We start from the raw sequence: 17275 nt of genomic DNA, 5'->3' as shown, positions 1-17275 counted from the left end.
TCTTCATGTCGGGTACTAATGTGTGCGGTTCCAATTCCTTGTGTGAAGTTCTTGAAAGTGATTTGAGAAAGTGCTGTAAAAATGCAAAGTTTTGATTTGTGCTTGGTGGAAATCCTTAAGAAATAGTGGTTTCCATTCCGGAGTTTTTTTTTCTAAATCGAAAAATTTTCGGAGAAATTTCCCAGAGCAACAATTATAGGCAAAGTACTCGTGGGATTATTGGATTAAAAGGATATTGATATGAGTGGTGATTCAAAATGTTATTATAAAAACATATTTTGGTGGAAAGTTCATTTAATTTGAAACGGGAAGCGAAGGTGTGCAGAAAAAGACAACATTTCCGTCGAATATTTTTTAGCATAAACGCTATCACTAAGGTAAAAAGGAAAATGTTTATATCATAAATAAAATCCATGCAAATATGGTTCAAATACATAGTTTAAAGTTTGAAGTTTGAAGAAAATTTTTCAATTAAAAATTTCTAATGTCTTTCGTATGTATGCTAGTATATTTCATCGATAGCTAAAATGACCCATTTGATAGTACTCGATATTGAGTTGAATCACATATGAATCAATGAAGAGATTTCATTTGTCTGGAGACATGCGGAGATATTACAAATATTTATAACCTCAAGATTATATCTAACTGTATAAATGAAATCCTAGCATTCTTGTGATATTTTCAAAACAATATCATTCGCAAGTGTTTTCCCTTTCTTATTTGGCTTGCTGCAGATTGTCTTCACACCACCAGGACCGTTTCTTATTTCTATTGTATGAAGCAATTATGTACCCTCCTGTATCTTCTGACTTCTTAGTTTGCTAGCTAAATTTCATGCTTGACTTAAATCGGCATTTATCACAGGGCTAGAGACGCCTACCTTTTGTCGAATGTGATTTAAAGCCCGAATCCCGTTTCAAAAACTCCTCGTCGTGCTTTGATCTCTAACACTTATACACAGCCGGAGCTTGGATAATTTATATAATTTAATTTATGTAATGCAAAACCTGATAAAAACCGGTTTACTGTCTGTCTATCACACCTAAAACAATATCTCTGAAACGGTTGCTCCTATTGATACGAAACTTGGTAAAAAGATGAGACCTGTGAATCCTATTGCATGCAATGAGTAACATAGTTCCATCGGGGTCTTCATACATGCAAAAGGCGGGTGTACATTTTTCCAACGGATATAGTCGTATGGGGTATCAAATGAAATGTTTCGATTAGTACTTTCTGAAACTGATATTAGGTTTGACATTGGTTGCAAAGGGGAGGAATGTGGAGGTCTTTTTTATTGTTCGTACATGGGGGTGGAAAATCGTAGGAAGACACGTCCGCTTCAGCTCCACCACACAAACGCCGGAGCTACAGCAGGCGCGTGTGGGATTCCAGTCGCAGCCCTGCCTTTCAGCTTTCTTCCTTCTTTGCTCCTTTAGCGACCCCTTTTGAATTTGCATGATTGCATGAGCAAACCGTAAGCAGTTCTCCTCGGACCTCAGCATCTCCGCAACTAAGTTCTCCGGGCTTATGTTCCTGCCCAACAGTTCCTCCTCTCAATTACGGATTTTGAGCAGTGAAACATCACATGTCTGGATCGTCCGGCATGCCGCCGTATCTAGGACAATTCGGAGAATCATCCAACCAAAGCGATGCAGATACAACTTTTACCAACCACCGTGTCTCGTGAGGAACTGGGTAATGTGGTAGTTGGGAATGAGCCTGTGCGTCCACCGACTATTCGTAGACACGCCTTATCTGCGTTACCAGCGATCATGCGACTCTGACCTTGCCGCATTTCTACGCTCTGGGTACCTCTCCATCGGGGATCATGCCTGCCACCACCAATACTGCCTCATTTGATGTGATTCTAAAAGCACTGCAAACCCTCAAAACTAGCCACCGGTAAACCGAGTTCACCTGCTTCCATGTCTCAGGGTTTCCAAGCGCCTCCGCCCACACAGGTGTCGAGTAAAGTAGGATGGAACGCATCAGTTCGGCTAGAAGCAACCTCCGACAGTGTTTCGGCCCACCAATATTCGGCAACATTTTTGCAAGTGCTGCGATGGCACTGGCTGCCTTTTGGCATACATATTCTAGGTGTTCCCTAAAGCTCAATTTGGTATCAATTATCACCGATAGCCGGCTATGGTTCCTTATTAAGACTGGTCCCGTTTTCGCTTCCGCCAAGGTCAACCCGGCTGTTTCAAGCCAAGACTTTACCACTGTTACTGTTTCCATCGCGTAGACCTCAGCATCTTCTGGACATTTTTCTGTAAGTTCCACAGCTAGATCATCAACAAAGCCGACAATCGTAGTCCCCTCTGGGACGTAAAGAACAAGCACCCCATTATACATAATATTCCACAACAGGAGACCCTTTACCGATCCCTGTTGTACCCCGGCTGTGACAAAGTATCATCCGTCCCGTATCAGAGAGTCCTCTCTGAGAGGTAGTTTACCACCAAATTCGCTAAACAGCCAAGGACTCCTATGTCAGCCAAGGCCCCTTTAATTTTGTTCCAGTTGGCCGAGTTGAATGCGTTTTTAACAGCCAGCGCCAAACCCAAATATTCTCCATACCGATACTTGTTTAAATAAAGTATAACAGTATCCATTATAAATATATTTTGTGAAAATTGACTGGGTAGCTCCTTAAGTTAATGCTAGAATCATCAAGTTTTGCAGAAATATTAATAAAGGCTAAACTACCAAGTTTGGTAGAAATCGGACTAGACTAGACAGAGTTATAATAGGTCAAAGTTGTCACTTTTATGCAAATTCATTGCATTACGAGCTAGGTATAAATGGGACAAAAGTCCACCCAAACATACCTATATAAACCTGGCGATTGCATCCAGATCAGGCTTTTGGTAAAACCGATCACAACGAACTGACCCCGCTTGTGAACGCGACAAAGGCTCAAGAAAAAGAAGAATACTCTTAGTGGGTGTTAAGTTGAGTGAAGTTTCTGAAGATTGGTCAGAGCGAAAGCTTCCTATTTGTCATATATACATACATATACTAGCTGACCCGACAGCACTGCCTGACAGCACTGCCATTCCCAAACCAATTTCTGGATGTTTTTTTCAATTTGGGGCTATCAATGTACTCTAGACCATGTCAATTGAAAGCTGCCAACGTATTTTGCACCATCCAGATGGAGGTAGAACGTAACAAAATCCAGGGGCTTTATTTTTAAACTTAAATTGAATGCTTTGCTATAAAGAAAAGTTTTGAAGAACCAAAATGCAACTGAAAATGAAAAATTGACTTACTTAGTGTTTCTCTATAACCATGCACACCAGCCAAATAATAATAGTTGGCGCAACAATTCAATTGGATCAGGGTCTTGAAATGCGTTAGAGCACTTCATTCAAGACCGAAATAGTACACTACAGGATTATAATACTCCGTAGGAGGCAATGTGATCACCATTGCGTTTCCCCCAGATTATTACCCTGATTTGACTCAGGTAATCATTTACAGCTGAGTCGAATGGTATCCGACGTCAAATCACGATACAAACCCCACGGCCCCCGCGGTCTTTCGTACGACAGCCTTGTGCTCTAACCACTCAACTGTCCGGACACAGTATATCAAAACCTACGAAAAATCTACTAAACTAACTAACTGCGACCCTTGTTAACCCTTACTTGTTTTTGAACACTCGAAACTGGAAAAACGTTTCGATGGAACGGACTGTGTACTAAGAAATGAATAAACGATTTTTTTTATCGATAGATAGCGACCGTTGCAGCTATTAAACAAAATAAAAATATTTTTGGCTTCAATTTTGTCGGCAGGAAAAAGGCAAGTAAATTCCTTTCGATTTGTCCAAAAAACCGATACTCGATCGGGTAGTTCTAGCAAACCTACACAAACCAAGCCAAATACTCTTTCCACAAATGTTTTTGGCCTTTGCACTTCAAATTGGACTGTCATGACACTAATTTATTTCCGAGTTGTCACAATCTCAGTTGATGACTGATTCACTAGCACTAAGTGCTACTTAGTGCTAATGAAAACCAGTTAAACTCGGACGGCCTTACTCATTTAAAAGGCATAGAAGACCTTGGTGCCGTTGGCCGATGGTGCGTTATTTGAAATTCTGGCGAAAGCCCTCCACACATTTGCAGAGTGGTGTATTTCGGAGTGGTTTGAACCTGACTATGCGAAAATCTCGGAAGCCATGAGTAATTCAGATACAATACCTGCAGTTTCCTCCTCTTTCTAGTCCCGTTCAAAAGCGGGGTCGGCGCGTCTCGGTAGATTGTGTCATTTGGCTCAGTTATGATCCTGATCTGGATGAACTCGTGAGGCTCTCAGATCACTCCGTAACGAATCAAGATATCGTTGCATGGGTTAGTCTTTTGGTCGTTTCTCAACGAGTATGAGTAGTGAGTTCTGATTAGCGCGAATTACATGTCCACGAACTTGAGACGTTCATTAACGCGTCGATCACAAAGAACGCCAATTTTAGAACGCCATTTCATCCAACCAATTTCGTATTTTAATCGCTCAGTTCTTGTCTGGTCACTGCCCATCATGTCTGTTTCCTGGGGTCAGTCGTCAAAAATTCTGTTTTATTCAGATTCAGTCTGAGATAGTGTTTCGTAAGACGATCATTTCACTTTTGGACGAATTGACGCCTGCCTTATTATAAGACGCTTGGCAAAAATCATCTGCATAGAATAGAATGTAGGACATTTGACGATGAATGTCCTGTGTTACAGTGTCCGCAACTAAAGCCAAGCAAATGAGATTTCTGTGAATCCAAAAATGCAATATATAGAGGAAGCTCTCCCGGTGTTTCTCCGTCAGTAACTGCGCAGCATGTATTGCATCAGTAGTTCCGCAGTTTCTTGAAAAACCCGGCTTGGTTCGTAGGTATTTTAACGATGTCGCGAATACGGTTGCTAAAAATGTATTGCAAAACCTTTACAATAGGAGTCTGCAACTAGATCGAACGGTTCTTTTCTACAGTGGCATGGTCATGTTTGCTTGCAAATTAGTTCAAATCTGTTGGAATTTTTCTCTCCATTTTTCCGTCGCGATTCGTCGACCAGTAAGAAAATTACCGTTCTTGTCACTAACATAATTGTCAATATACCTTCTTTTCCTATAAATATTGTCAAACACATGCAATGATATAGAAACAAAACGAGATAATGTTATAAAACTATATATTATAATAGTATTTATTGTCAATATGCTAAGACATAAGAAAATGAGGAACATTACTAGAAATGGCCACCTTTAGGCCTGATAAAGCTTTGGGATGGTAGGCCCAGCTACCAGTCGCGGTACACTTTGTCCATAGCAAAATTTCCCACGTTTTAATGCTTTCTTAGACGAGTCGATATTTGGGTGACTCTTTCAACACACCATGCTCTCTAAAACTGACCAGAATTTGTAGTTCAATGGATTAAGATCTGGACTATGAGAAGACCAATTGTCTGCGGAAATATGACTGGGGACGTTGTTTTCGGGTCAGTTGTGAGTTGAATGACCGTCATACGCGGACGCAGAATCCTGTTGAAAGGTCCAACGCTGATTTTTGAAAGGATTGATTGATTTAACAGTGCCTTCTACAATATCTGGTTGGTACATTGCTGCCGATGTTTTCTCCATTTTTCCTCGAAATAGGTGCCGGCGACCATCGTAGGTAACACTTCACCAAACCAACGCTGAGGCAGGGTGGTGACGTCACTGAGCTCTTGGTACTAGTTTTAAAGTTTCTGTTGACCATCGCACAGAAATTCTGTCATTATACTTAGTTAAATGCCTCCTCTTCGGTGAAAATTTTTTCGTCAGAAAGGGGATCGTTTGATGATTTGATGAATGATGAAGCATAGAGACAGGTTTCGTGTCTGAATCCCAGGACCAGTACGAAGCTGGCGAAGGTCTTGGGGTTGTTAGCTGGTTATTCTAAGGAGCGATGAACTCACTCGGAATGCGGAGAGGTTAGCCGAAAGCCATTTCAGCCGGAGAGGCTTGCAGATCCTCTCTGAAAATGATACGTAGTCCTAGGATTGCTGGAAGCCCTCGGAACCATGGAATGTCGGGCATGCACTTCAAACTGGCCTTGAGAATCCAATTCATTCGTTCCGCCGTTGGTGCTGTTCTGAGCCGTACTAAAAAAAGAGATCCAGTGATCGAATATGGCCCGTGCGATGATGGGAAACGCAAACGCATCCAGGTCTAGAACTGCTTGTGGCCAACGTTTACATAAATCAATAATAGTAAGGCAAATCCCATAGTCTTCGCAAAGACGAAGCTTGATAAGATCCACGTGGTTGTGATCGAAGCGTGTATCAGGAGTTTTGGAAATACCGAACTCTGCTCTGTTGTGGCGGTCTACCTTTGACAGGTGGCATGGCACACATTGCTTGGCCCAGCGCAAAACGTACTTTGCGAAGGCTCAGCCAAAAGAACTCAAACGGTACACACGACGAAGTGAAACCAGTAAATACGGCTCTTATTGTACTGTTCAACTTCGTGTATTAGGTCGCATGATTCGGTGACACTTGAGAAGAGACCTCCCGATGGGGTACGGCAGTTGTTCCTCTTTCGTCCACACCTCGCTGATAGCTCGGAAACTCAATGTGGTGGGCATGATGACCGTCTTTGCACAAGATAGCATCTGCCATAACATTTTATTTGTTTGTTCGCCTGAGATACCTTATTATTCTATCTACTTCCGAGTTACTCTCAATGTTTAATCTGATTATTCTGTGATCCGACATGGATGACTCATATTATACCCTCCAATTCTTGATCAAGCCGCTAATACATCTAGTACTTCTTGCCTAGTGCTGGTCACGAATGTTGGTGTGTTTCCTTCGATATGTATTTTTAACTTGATCGTCAGACGTGTACTCGAAGCGGGTGGCAAACTGGCCAATGAAGTCGCCTGCCTGACCTGACGTTGTCCGCCAGCGACAAGGTGAGCGGGTGATGGTCAGTGTATATTATGAAGTGGCGTTCCTCCAGGATCTGTCGGAAGTACTTGGCGGCAGCGAAAACGGCGAGAAACTTGCGGTCGTATGTGGAATACCGTTGCTCAGCCTACGACAGCCTCATTGAGAAGAAGCGTTGAAGCCAATTGGAGCCCCATGTGCCGTCTGCTTCCTGTTTATCCAAGGCCGCATTGATAGCCATAATGGAAGTGTCGATGTGCAAAGTTGTCCTTTTGGTGGATGCTCGGATGAATGAAGTGGCAGCAAAAGGATTGCCCTGATTGCAAGGCACAAACGAAGAGTCTCGAGCCTCGATTGTGCAACTGATTTTGGACTTGTTCATGCAGCCCTTGAGTAGCTCAGTTAGCGGGACCTAGAGCTCAGTGGTGTTTGGGACGATTAATAATGCCGGAAAAGCGCATTAGCTGCGAGGAGTTTTTGGGCTTCTGAAAATTCATCATAACCTGGATCGTGGGTTCTGGTGGACGGAAACCGTTACTGCTGATTTTGTAGCCAGCGAATCCAACCTCAAGCCCAGCGCGCTGAGCTGGCGGTGGGAGCGTTGCCGGCGCCAGAACTATATGATCTACGGGTTTCTCTCGCACCAACTTTGAAAAACAGTAAGGTATTGAATGTATATTTTAATAGGGATATAATAAGCTGCGAATTCTGATCTCGTAAAAAAAAATAAACACGTGCAATCATATACTCTAAAATAGAGCGGCGAAAATCGTTTAGGATATTTTTTTTCAATTACGCTAACTCTTCTAGAACTTTTACAACTATCGACTTATGATATACACCCCTATCATTTAATAACCGCTCTTATTTTCACATCTATCTAAACCATCCATGTAATTTGTGTTTGCAGCATCCAATCCAAGCGTTCTTAAAATTTGATTGCGAGTACACAGTGCTATGGAAAGCATTTCTCTAGAAGCAGGAATTCCACAACATTACTCCCATAGGCAATTCGGTATGCTGTCTCCCTTGGATCTCTCGCTACGATCATCAGCAGCTCCAATGACTCCTCCTTCAACGCCGTCTCCACCTCGAAAAAAACAGAAAAGTTTGGAAGATTACAGCATTTGGAGGCCACACACCTTGGGTTATTTTGATAATACCCCATTTTCATCTTGGAATTCTAACAGTCTACTTCCTATCGACTCTGAGTCAAACGAGGAAGCTAAAGGGGACGCGATAAATGCAAAGGTCACAAATCATAACATTGACATAGAGGAAACAATTGTATTGACTGAGGATGATACGAATAATGATGAAGAATTCGTTGATGTTCTCAGCAATGACGATGAGCCTCCCGTTTATCAGCAGTTAACTTCTAAGGAAACTGAAAATCACAATGCCGAGGAAGATAAGGAAATAAAATCAGCACCGCTCTCCAGAAATAAACTGGTATATGAGGATGCCGAACTTCATGCGCAAGCTGTAGAGGGATTTGAAAGATTATTCAGAAAAAGTTTTGAAGATGAAACTGTCAGTACCTCCTCGCAAGAAAAACAAACGATTTCATCGAACGAAATCCAAGAATGTCAAAAGCAGATTATGAAGAATCGTTATGAAAAACGAAAAATGAAAATTCGAAAACAACTTGTTGATGAAGATAATAGTAGTCCTGTTTCAGGCACTATAATTCGCAAACTCAGAGAAGATGAAGAGCTGGTAATCCGAAAGGGTGATATTGACCCAGCTTTCAACGTAGTGGAGATTACGGAAGAGGCGAAGTCGCTCTTGGCCAGTATAGATAACAAAATTGGATCGTATTTGTGTCAACTATGCAGGACTCTTTATGATGACGCTTTTCAATTGGCCCAACATAGATGCACAAGAATTGTACATATTGAATACAGATGTTCCGAATGCGATAAGGTAAGAAAATAATATACACATTTTTTATTTTTTCAAAGCAATTTGAAAACTTTTATAAATATTATAGATATACAAAAAAATTTCAGTCGATTTTGAGAAATGATGGGTAATGTTTTCTTCATTTTTGATAAGATCCAGGAGGGGTTAAAGGATATGTGGCTGGGGGGCATTTTTATGACTTGAAGATGCCAAAAAGGGGTTGGAAACCTGGAGGCCATGTTTTGTGAAAATCTGTGACAGAAGAAACATCGATTGTGGCTCTTTCGTCTCGATCATGGCACTGGGGTTCTGAATTTCCAAGCACCACATGCAAAGTGTACATCGGAAGCCGGGGCATATAAAAATAAAAAAATTGAGCATATCAGAACCTTCTTGATTCTATCTACTTTGAAATGCCCAGGTACGTTTATTCAAAACAAAAGTGATTTTGCTGAATAAATATAAAGCAGTGAAACAAACGTACTTAACGTAATTTATATCTGCGACAAATCCCGCAAAAGTAATCATCCATCAGGTGTATATATGCATTTTTAAGGATTTGTGTAAAACAAAACCTTATCAAAATCATCTGTTTTTATAGAGATGGAAAGCGTCAAAAGTACCAGTGAGCCGCTTTAATCCACTAAAATCGTATCTCCTCACCCGCTATCCCCCACGGAACTATCTATACACATTCCATCGTTAGGCGGGTTAAAGCCCTAGGGTGAGGATTGTTCCCTCCCTGTCGCTTTTTCGTAAGCACTCTAACCTTCAAAGCTCCTCATGAGTGCAGATTATGGCGCTACTAACTTCATTTCAAACGTCTGAGGATTCGATCATTTGCGGAATAAACGTCTCCACTTGCAAGGGTCTCCTCAAGAGAAGCTTAAGCTGTTCCCTCCCATTAACAAAACTCGGGGACACGAAGAGTATGTGCTCCACGGCCCCGTATTCGTTTAGATATTCGGGAGAGAAAGGAGAACCGTCGTCTCCAAAACAATGTAAATCCCTGCAGTGTCCACCATGTCCGATCAGAAATCAAATCAAATCAATCAAATAAGAATGGTCATCTCCATAGCTACGCATAGTTCAAAACTGGATATTCGGAATTGGCCTGGGCGTCCACCTCCCCTTGTGAGAATTATCCCAACGTTCCTGGCACGTCCTGGTTGGGTGCGATCTCTCCTCCCACCGTAGATTTTCGCAATTATCGTCACTGTCACGGCGTGCTTGCCAGTTGTATAATCTTCACATCTTCTCAGCGAAAAGATCAATGGGCACCATTCACGCAACTACGAAAGCTGCTTCGTCTGACGTTCTTCGAAATGCGCTAGCAACTTTTAACGTGCTTAGACAATATACTGAAAATAATTTCCTCCTATACGCCTGAACATTAAGAACCTTTGTCAGAACGGGTGCTGCGTATAGCAAAATGGATAAGTACATTCTGGCTAGCAACAGACTCCTCGGTGGTTTAGGTCCTCGAATATTGAGCAACATGTCAGTTAACGCAGCAATAACGTGCTTTCTCGCCCGCGTAGTTCAAATATCCATACCGGGTCTATCGTGAAAGGCTTAGATTCAATCGCACGCTACCCGACGAGAAATTTTAAAGTTTCTTTCAGTTTGCTACTGCTGACTAGCATTGCTTCAGTCTTGTGTTGCGCCAACTCTAATCCATTTATTAGCAGCCAATCCTTGGTCAGCATGACCGATGTCTCACATGCCCAGACAATATCCTCCAGATGTTTGTCTACTACCACGTAGTCAATAACGGTAGCTTGCCGCTGGAGTTTGATGCGCAGCACACAGTCATACAGCACGTTCCAGACTAGTGGGCACTGCACCGATCCTGAAGGCACTGTACCGGTTATCAGATAATCAACTGGGCCTACGTCCGTCTCATAAAGGAGCTTTCTACCCACGAAATAGTCCCTAGTGATTAGCTGAGTATACGCAAGCACAGCGGGCTTCGAGATAGCCACCATAAGATATTAAGGACAGTGTAAGAAAACGTGCTCCCCGCATTTTCAACAATTGGGCGAATTGTCCAATTTGAACCTATCGAGGTACTGGCGATATCCTCCATGTCCATGCTCCCATGTCGCTCCAGCCACTCTTTGATGGTAGGTATCAATCTGTGTGTCAACCGGCCCTTTTCCAAATGCTCTCAATGCTCCTGCCATCTATTTATAAGTCTCTTCCCTTCGGCATTATTTGTCTGCGACAAAGGAGAGACTGACGTCAGATTGCTTCAAATGCCCATCATCTCATTTGCCAAGAAGTCAGTTGGCATCATTCCCGGGATGGCGAATGCAGCCTGATCTGAGACAGTCCTAAAGGTAGAACATACCATTAGGGCTGTTCTCCTGTAGACTGCACTTAATTTAGCGTTCACTGCCATCTGCAACGATTCTTCTCAAACTGGGGTCGCATAGAGCATTATTGAGCCTACCAGCCTGGTTTCATTGTTACCAGGACACGTGTTGCCTATAACTGAGCTTCCCGTTCATCATCACTCCCAAGTATTTGATGCCAAATTGAAGTTATTGTCGATTCTAATTTGGGCGTAATTTCGCATTTGGCGCTTTACGATGAGGAGCGCTTCCGTTTTTTACTCCGCAAGTGCCAGTCCAGCACTCTCTAACCAGCGTTAACAGCACCGATTGCTTCGCATATCATCATCGTAACCCACTACCGTAGGACTCCTCCGGAATTGGAAGATTTAATACATTATTGTATATAATATTCCGCAATAGTGGGCCCATTACAGAGCCCTGTGGGACAACGGCAGAGACAACATACTCCTAGGATTGATAAACCAGCAGATTACTCCGAACTACAATTTTTATTTTACAGTGTAGACATATATTTCGGGGGTAACTTACCCCCCTTCATTAGTACAAAGCTAGCTCCGGAAATACATATCTACATTGTAAAATAAAAAGTAAGTTGGTAAGTTGCTCCCGAAATATACTACTACTACTACTACACTGTAAAGTAAAAATTGTAGTTCTGAGTAAGCTATTGGTCTATCAATTTTAGGCATGGCTACAAATAGAAGGCAATATCTAACTTCATAGAAATGGTTCTCCTGCGGTTCATCTTCGGTATCACACCATCGCCCCCTTTCTGCTAAATAGCTATCGACAATAGCAGTGATGAAGGTGGCGACACCAATCACCGCCAGGTATTAAGCCCCAATTGGCCGAATTGAACGCCCGAGTTGGAGATAACAATTGCCTCTGGGTAAATTCATTGTCTTTCTCCCGGACTCCTTTCTTTGGTGGCAGGTCGCTTGCCCTACCTGCGGCCTATTATGGAGGACCCTAATGGCTTTCACCATGTTTTTGATAGCTTTGTGGACGTTGTCCCTGTCCTTGATATATCGTGCAGCTCAACTCTAACAGCGTGCTTTCTTTCGTTTTATTTCTTCCCGTATTTGGCATTGGTGACCATCCAAGAATTGAGGAGCTTCTCTTAAATGAGTCAATTTCTTTGGCCCGGAGTACTTATTGTGATCGTCCCTCTTGGACAAATGCGGTGGATGTTGAAACCGCCTTAGTCGGGCAGCAATCTCCTTCCAACTCATCATTTCTTGCTTTCGTTGTTGGTGTCCTTGGCAAGGTCTGGCTTTGCTTGAACACCTCTTTTTCCAACTCTAAATCACTTCTAGCATTAAATGCCACGGTGGCCAAGTTGTCCACCACCAAGGCGATGGTCGAAGGATATCAAGAGCCGGGAGCTTGCTTGCTAACTCCCAAAAGCCGCAGTAATGAGGTTACCGAGCCCCTGCACCGTAAGTTTTCCTCGTCTCTCTTCTTCCTTGTTTGTTTTAGATTCTGAGTATCCTTTCCATAACCATTTTGGTCGACGCACTTAAGGTGAGCAAGCACTAGCCCATGAACACATGGGGTCGAAGCTAATGGATCTGTCTATCTGTGACTTGCACTTTTCTCAAGAACAGCTATAGAGATTGGCACGAAGTTTGGTGAAAAAATGAAAATTGTGAATGTTCACGCATGCAGAAAGTAACATCGTTCCCCGTTGAGTTTAAGGATTACTTTTCTATCGAATATAGTCATGTGTCCTACCCTATGAAAGGTTCTATTTAGTATTTTCCGAAGGTGGTATTAGTTATGACGTTAGTTGTAAAAGGAGAAGTGTGCGGGCTGAAAAATTAGTATGGTTTTGTATTTCAGGGGTACAGTCGTTACTTATGCTGCAGACGATACCTAATACATAACTCGTATGATTGAGTCGATATTTTTTAAATCTCAACTTTGTATTCGTTCCCTTTTAGCTTCGGGCTATATCCCTGTTAGTCTTTCAGGTTCATGCTCTGTCCAGCGAAATTTAGGTTATAATTTGAGAGGGAATATCTGCTAGATCAGTGCTTTATTTTAGGTTTTTGGGATAGCTACGCCTCTTGGTTGACTTTGGCCAACTCTTTTGACCACGGCGCGATCCTCATAATTATTATACATTGTACAATTGAGAGTTCTTAATAAGTTTTTCGCAATGACGATAAGGTTAACTGCAACGAGTTACTGGTTCAACTCCTGTTCCTTACAAAAAGAGTAGAAGAGTGTAATCCGCTCCCCTGGATTCTGGTTCAACACAGTGTTGTGTTCGGCGAATCTAACTTTGTATTTACTTGAGATAAAGATGTTGCTTTGACAATACTATCATCACATACGAAATAAGGACATCCGTGGTCGACATGGGGCTGCTCTCATCGTCAAGAAATTGCGTCTTCAATGGTATTGTCATGTATGCTAATTCGCACTGAAAAAAACTCATCATCATCAACGGCGCAACAACCGGTATCCGGTCTAGGTCTGCCTCAATAAGGAACTCCTGACATCCCGGTTTTGCGCCGAGGTCCACCAATTCGATATCCCTAAAAGCTGCCTGGCGTCCTGACCTACGCCATCGCTCCATCTTAGGCAGGGTCTGCCTCGTCTTCTTTTTCTACCATAGATATTGCCCTTATAGACTTTCCGGGTGGGATCATCCTCATCCATATGGATTAAGTGACCCGCCCACCGTAACCTATTGAGTCGGATTTTATCCACAACCGGACGGTCATGGTATCGCTCATAGATTTCGTTATTGTGTAGGCTACGGAATCGTCCGTCCTCATGTAGGGGGCCAAAAATTCTTAGGAGGATTCTTCTCTCGAACGCGGCCAAGAGTTCGCAATTTTTTTTGCTAAGAACCCAAGTTGCCGAGGAATACATGAGGACTGGCAAGATCATAGTCTTGTACAGTAAGAGCTTTGACCCTATGGTGAGACGTTTCGAGCGGAACAGTCTTTGTAAACTGAAATAGGCTCTGTTGGCTGAGAACAACCGTGCGCGGATTTCATCATCGTAGTTGTTATCGGTTATGATTTTCAACCCTAGATAGGAGAAATTGTCAACGGTCTCAAAGTTGTATTCTCCTATCCTTATTCTTCTTCGTGTTTGACCAGTGCGATTTGATGTTGTTGGTTGATTCGTCTTCGGTGCTGACGTTGCCACCATATATTTTGTCTTGCCTTCATTGATGTGCAGCCCAAGATCTCGCCTCAATTTCCGCCTGCTCGATCCGGATGAAGGCAGTTTGCACGTCTCGGGTGGTTCTTCCCATGATGTCGATATCGTCAGCATAGGCCAGTAGTTGGGTGGACTTGAAGAGGATCGTACCTCTTGCATTCACCTCAGCATCACGGATCACCTTCTCGAGGGCCAGGTTAAAGAGGACGCATGATAGCGCATCCCCTTGTCGTAGACCGTTGTTGATGTCGAATGGTCTTGAGAGTGATCCTGCTGCTTTTATCTGGCCTCACACATTGGTCAGGGTCAGCCTAGTCAGTCTTATTAATTTCGTCGGGATACCGAAATCTCCCATGGCCGCGTACAGTTTTACCCTGGCTATGCTATCATAGGCGGCTTTAAAGTCGATGAACAGATGGTGCAACTGTTGTCCATATTCCAACAGTTTTTCCATCGCGTGCCGCAGAGAGAAAATCTGATCTGTTGCTGATTTGCCTGGAGTGAAGCCTCTTTGGTATGACCAATGATGTTCTGAGCGTCTGGGGCTATCCGGCCTAGCAAGATGATACCTCTATAATTGCTGCACTGTGTGATATCTCCCTTTTTATGTATGAGACAGATAATGCCTCGTTGCCAATCGTCAGGCATTGATTCGCTGTCTCATACCTTGAGCACAAGTTGATGAACCACTTGGTGTAACTGGTCGCCTCCATATTTAACCAATTCGGCTGTAATTCCATCGGCTCCTGGCGACTTATGATTTTTTAAGCGATGAATTACACGGACTGTTTCTCCTAAACTTGGTGGTGGCAGTATTTGTCCGTCGTCTTCAGTCGGCGGGACCTCCAACTCGCCGATGTTCTGGTTATTCAGTAGCTCATCAAAGTACTCAACCCATCGCTCTAATATGGCCATTCTGTCGGAAATAAGATCTCCCTCTTTGTCTCGGCAGATGAGCATCGAGGTGTATAAGGCTTCATCCTGCTGAGTTGTTGGTAAAACTAGAAGGTATCCTTCTCCGACTCTGCAGTCTCCTCTGTAGGGGCGTGGACGTTTATGAGGCTTATATTTCTAAACTTGCCACGCAAGCGCAGAGTGCATAGCCGTTCGCTTATGTTTTCAAAGCCGATAACAGCAGGTTTCATTTTTTGGCTGACTAAGAAACCTACTCCGAGCACATGGTTTACTGGATGACCGCCATAATATATGGTGTAGCGGCTACTCTCCAGGAAACCGGTCCCTGTCTAATGCATCTTCTGTAACGCTGTTATATCAGCCCTATATTGGGGCAGGGTATCGGCTAGCTGCTCATCAGCTTCATTTTTGTACAGGGAGCGCACGTTCCATGAGAAAATGCGCAAATCGTTGTTCCGTTGTCGTTGCCGAATCCGTCGTTTTAAAAAAAACTCCCTTACTAAAATTGGCCTAAACATCGAAGTCGATGGGAAAGTATTAAAAGGCCAATCGATATAAGGATGACATGATTTGATAACCTCTCGAATCCACTCTGACCGAGAAGAATGTCGCAATTGATCTAGATAAGCCGGAGAAGGGAAAAACTAAAAAGGAAGATAAGAAAAATTTGTATATACTTCTGCCAAAATTTTCTTTTCATAGCGTGTATCATTTTATATGAATTTATAATTCTAGGTTTTCAACTGCCCTGCAAATTTGGCATCCCACCGAAGATGGCACAAACCGAAAGGAGATGTGAATACTACAGATGGAAAGAAGTCAACACCAGAGAAATCAAGCCAAGTCTGTAATGATATTAGCCAAGATGATGGAAATCAAGAAGGAATATTCACATGCAATGAATGTGGAAAAGCTTTCAGAAGGTAATGAGTTGAATTATTCATTAATTCATTTTATTTGGAGAATATTTATTTCTACTGATTTACGACCTCTTTACAGGCATGCTTATTTGAAGAAACATCTTCAGTCGCATCAAATGTTAGAAGAATTGAAATCAAACGAACGCGGAAAGCATCCCCCAGGAAGTATACTAAATCCACACAACTATCAAATGCTTCACAGTCAGAGACCTCGTCATCCAATTCTCCCCCAAATTGCTGCAGGACATCGGCTCTATGCTCATAATTCAGTGCGTTATCCACCATTCCCGCTAGGTCTAGACCAACGACGAATCCATTCTCTCAGCGAATTTTACTTTAACCATTGTCCGGATCGATTATCTGCTTTTCAATATGTTCAGAACCCAGTCGCAGCTGTGCATAGAATTCCGCTTCCAGGGTTTCACGAGTTCACATCGATGTTACCGTCGACGCATATGGCAGTTAAATGACAACAAATTCTTCGACCTATTCCCCGGATAGCTGGAAATGTATCCACACAGAAGTCATCATCATCCACTGTGGTTAGTGGAAATGGTCAAAGCAATACTAGTAGGGATTGGACACCCAACTGCTTTGGCATTCTTTAATTTCGTTATCCTGCTTGTGAAGGTATGCAGGCATAGCTTAAATTAATTTGTGATATTTGAATGCTCTTTTGTGTGTTTTAATGAGTACGAACCTATGTCATTTATACGATAAGAATAGCATGTTATGTTCATTCAGTATTTGTTTGAAATGGAAATAAACTATATTGTTGAAACGAGATGTGATCGCTCTTCGTATTGCGCTTCTCTGCACAGTTGGGTATTTGTTGATTCTAAAATAGTTAAAATTTCAGGTACAGAATAAAAAATTTTTATAGCCGAAACCACAAATCCTAGATAGACGCTGTTGCGCCGATAGTAGGCTGACAGTTGTAGAGAACGGACGTGTCTACAAATTGATATTATTAATAAAAATAATTTAAAATTGAAATTAAATTAACTTTTATCAAGAATATAAAAAGATATTTATATTACTTAATTAATAATATATAATTTAAAACTTA

At 42.4% G+C, this 17275-nt stretch overlaps 1 protein-coding gene across 1 annotated transcript; it reads left to right on the top strand.

The window, feature by feature from the left end:
• The first annotated feature begins 292 nt into the window (after positions 1-292).
• LOC119651731 (zinc finger protein 200) lies at positions 293-16992 on the top strand. Its single transcript, XM_038055459.1, has 4 exons — positions 293-377; positions 7837-8852; positions 16022-16209; positions 16286-16992. Exons 2-4 carry the CDS (start codon positions 7884-7886, stop codon positions 16674-16676), a joined length of 1548 nt encoding a protein of 515 aa, XP_037911387.1. The 5' UTR covers positions 293-377; positions 7837-7883; the 3' UTR covers positions 16677-16992.
• The last annotated feature ends 283 nt before the right edge of the window (positions 16993-17275 follow it).

This window comes from Hermetia illucens, chromosome 3 (assembly GCF_905115235.1).
Source record: "Hermetia illucens chromosome 3, iHerIll2.2.curated.20191125, whole genome shotgun sequence".
Lineage (NCBI taxonomy): Eukaryota > Metazoa > Arthropoda > Insecta > Diptera > Stratiomyidae > Hermetia > Hermetia illucens.
The sequence above is the reverse complement of the archived record's forward strand: the minus strand, read 5'-3'. Positions and strand labels throughout refer to the sequence as shown.

Bases quoted from the DNA above. Each gene is read 5' to 3' on its own strand.
- LOC119651731 (XM_038055459.1), top strand. From the start codon at position 7,884: ATGGAAAGCATTTCTCTAGAAGCAGGAATTCCACAACATTACTCCCAT. The intron at 8,853-16,021 runs GTAAGAAAATAA...TTATAATTCTAG, and splicing joins GATGTTCCGAATGCGATAAG to GTTTTCAACTGCCCTGCAAA. The intron at 16,210-16,285 runs GTAATGAGTTGA...ACCTCTTTACAG, and splicing joins TGTGGAAAAGCTTTCAGAAG to GCATGCTTATTTGAAGAAAC.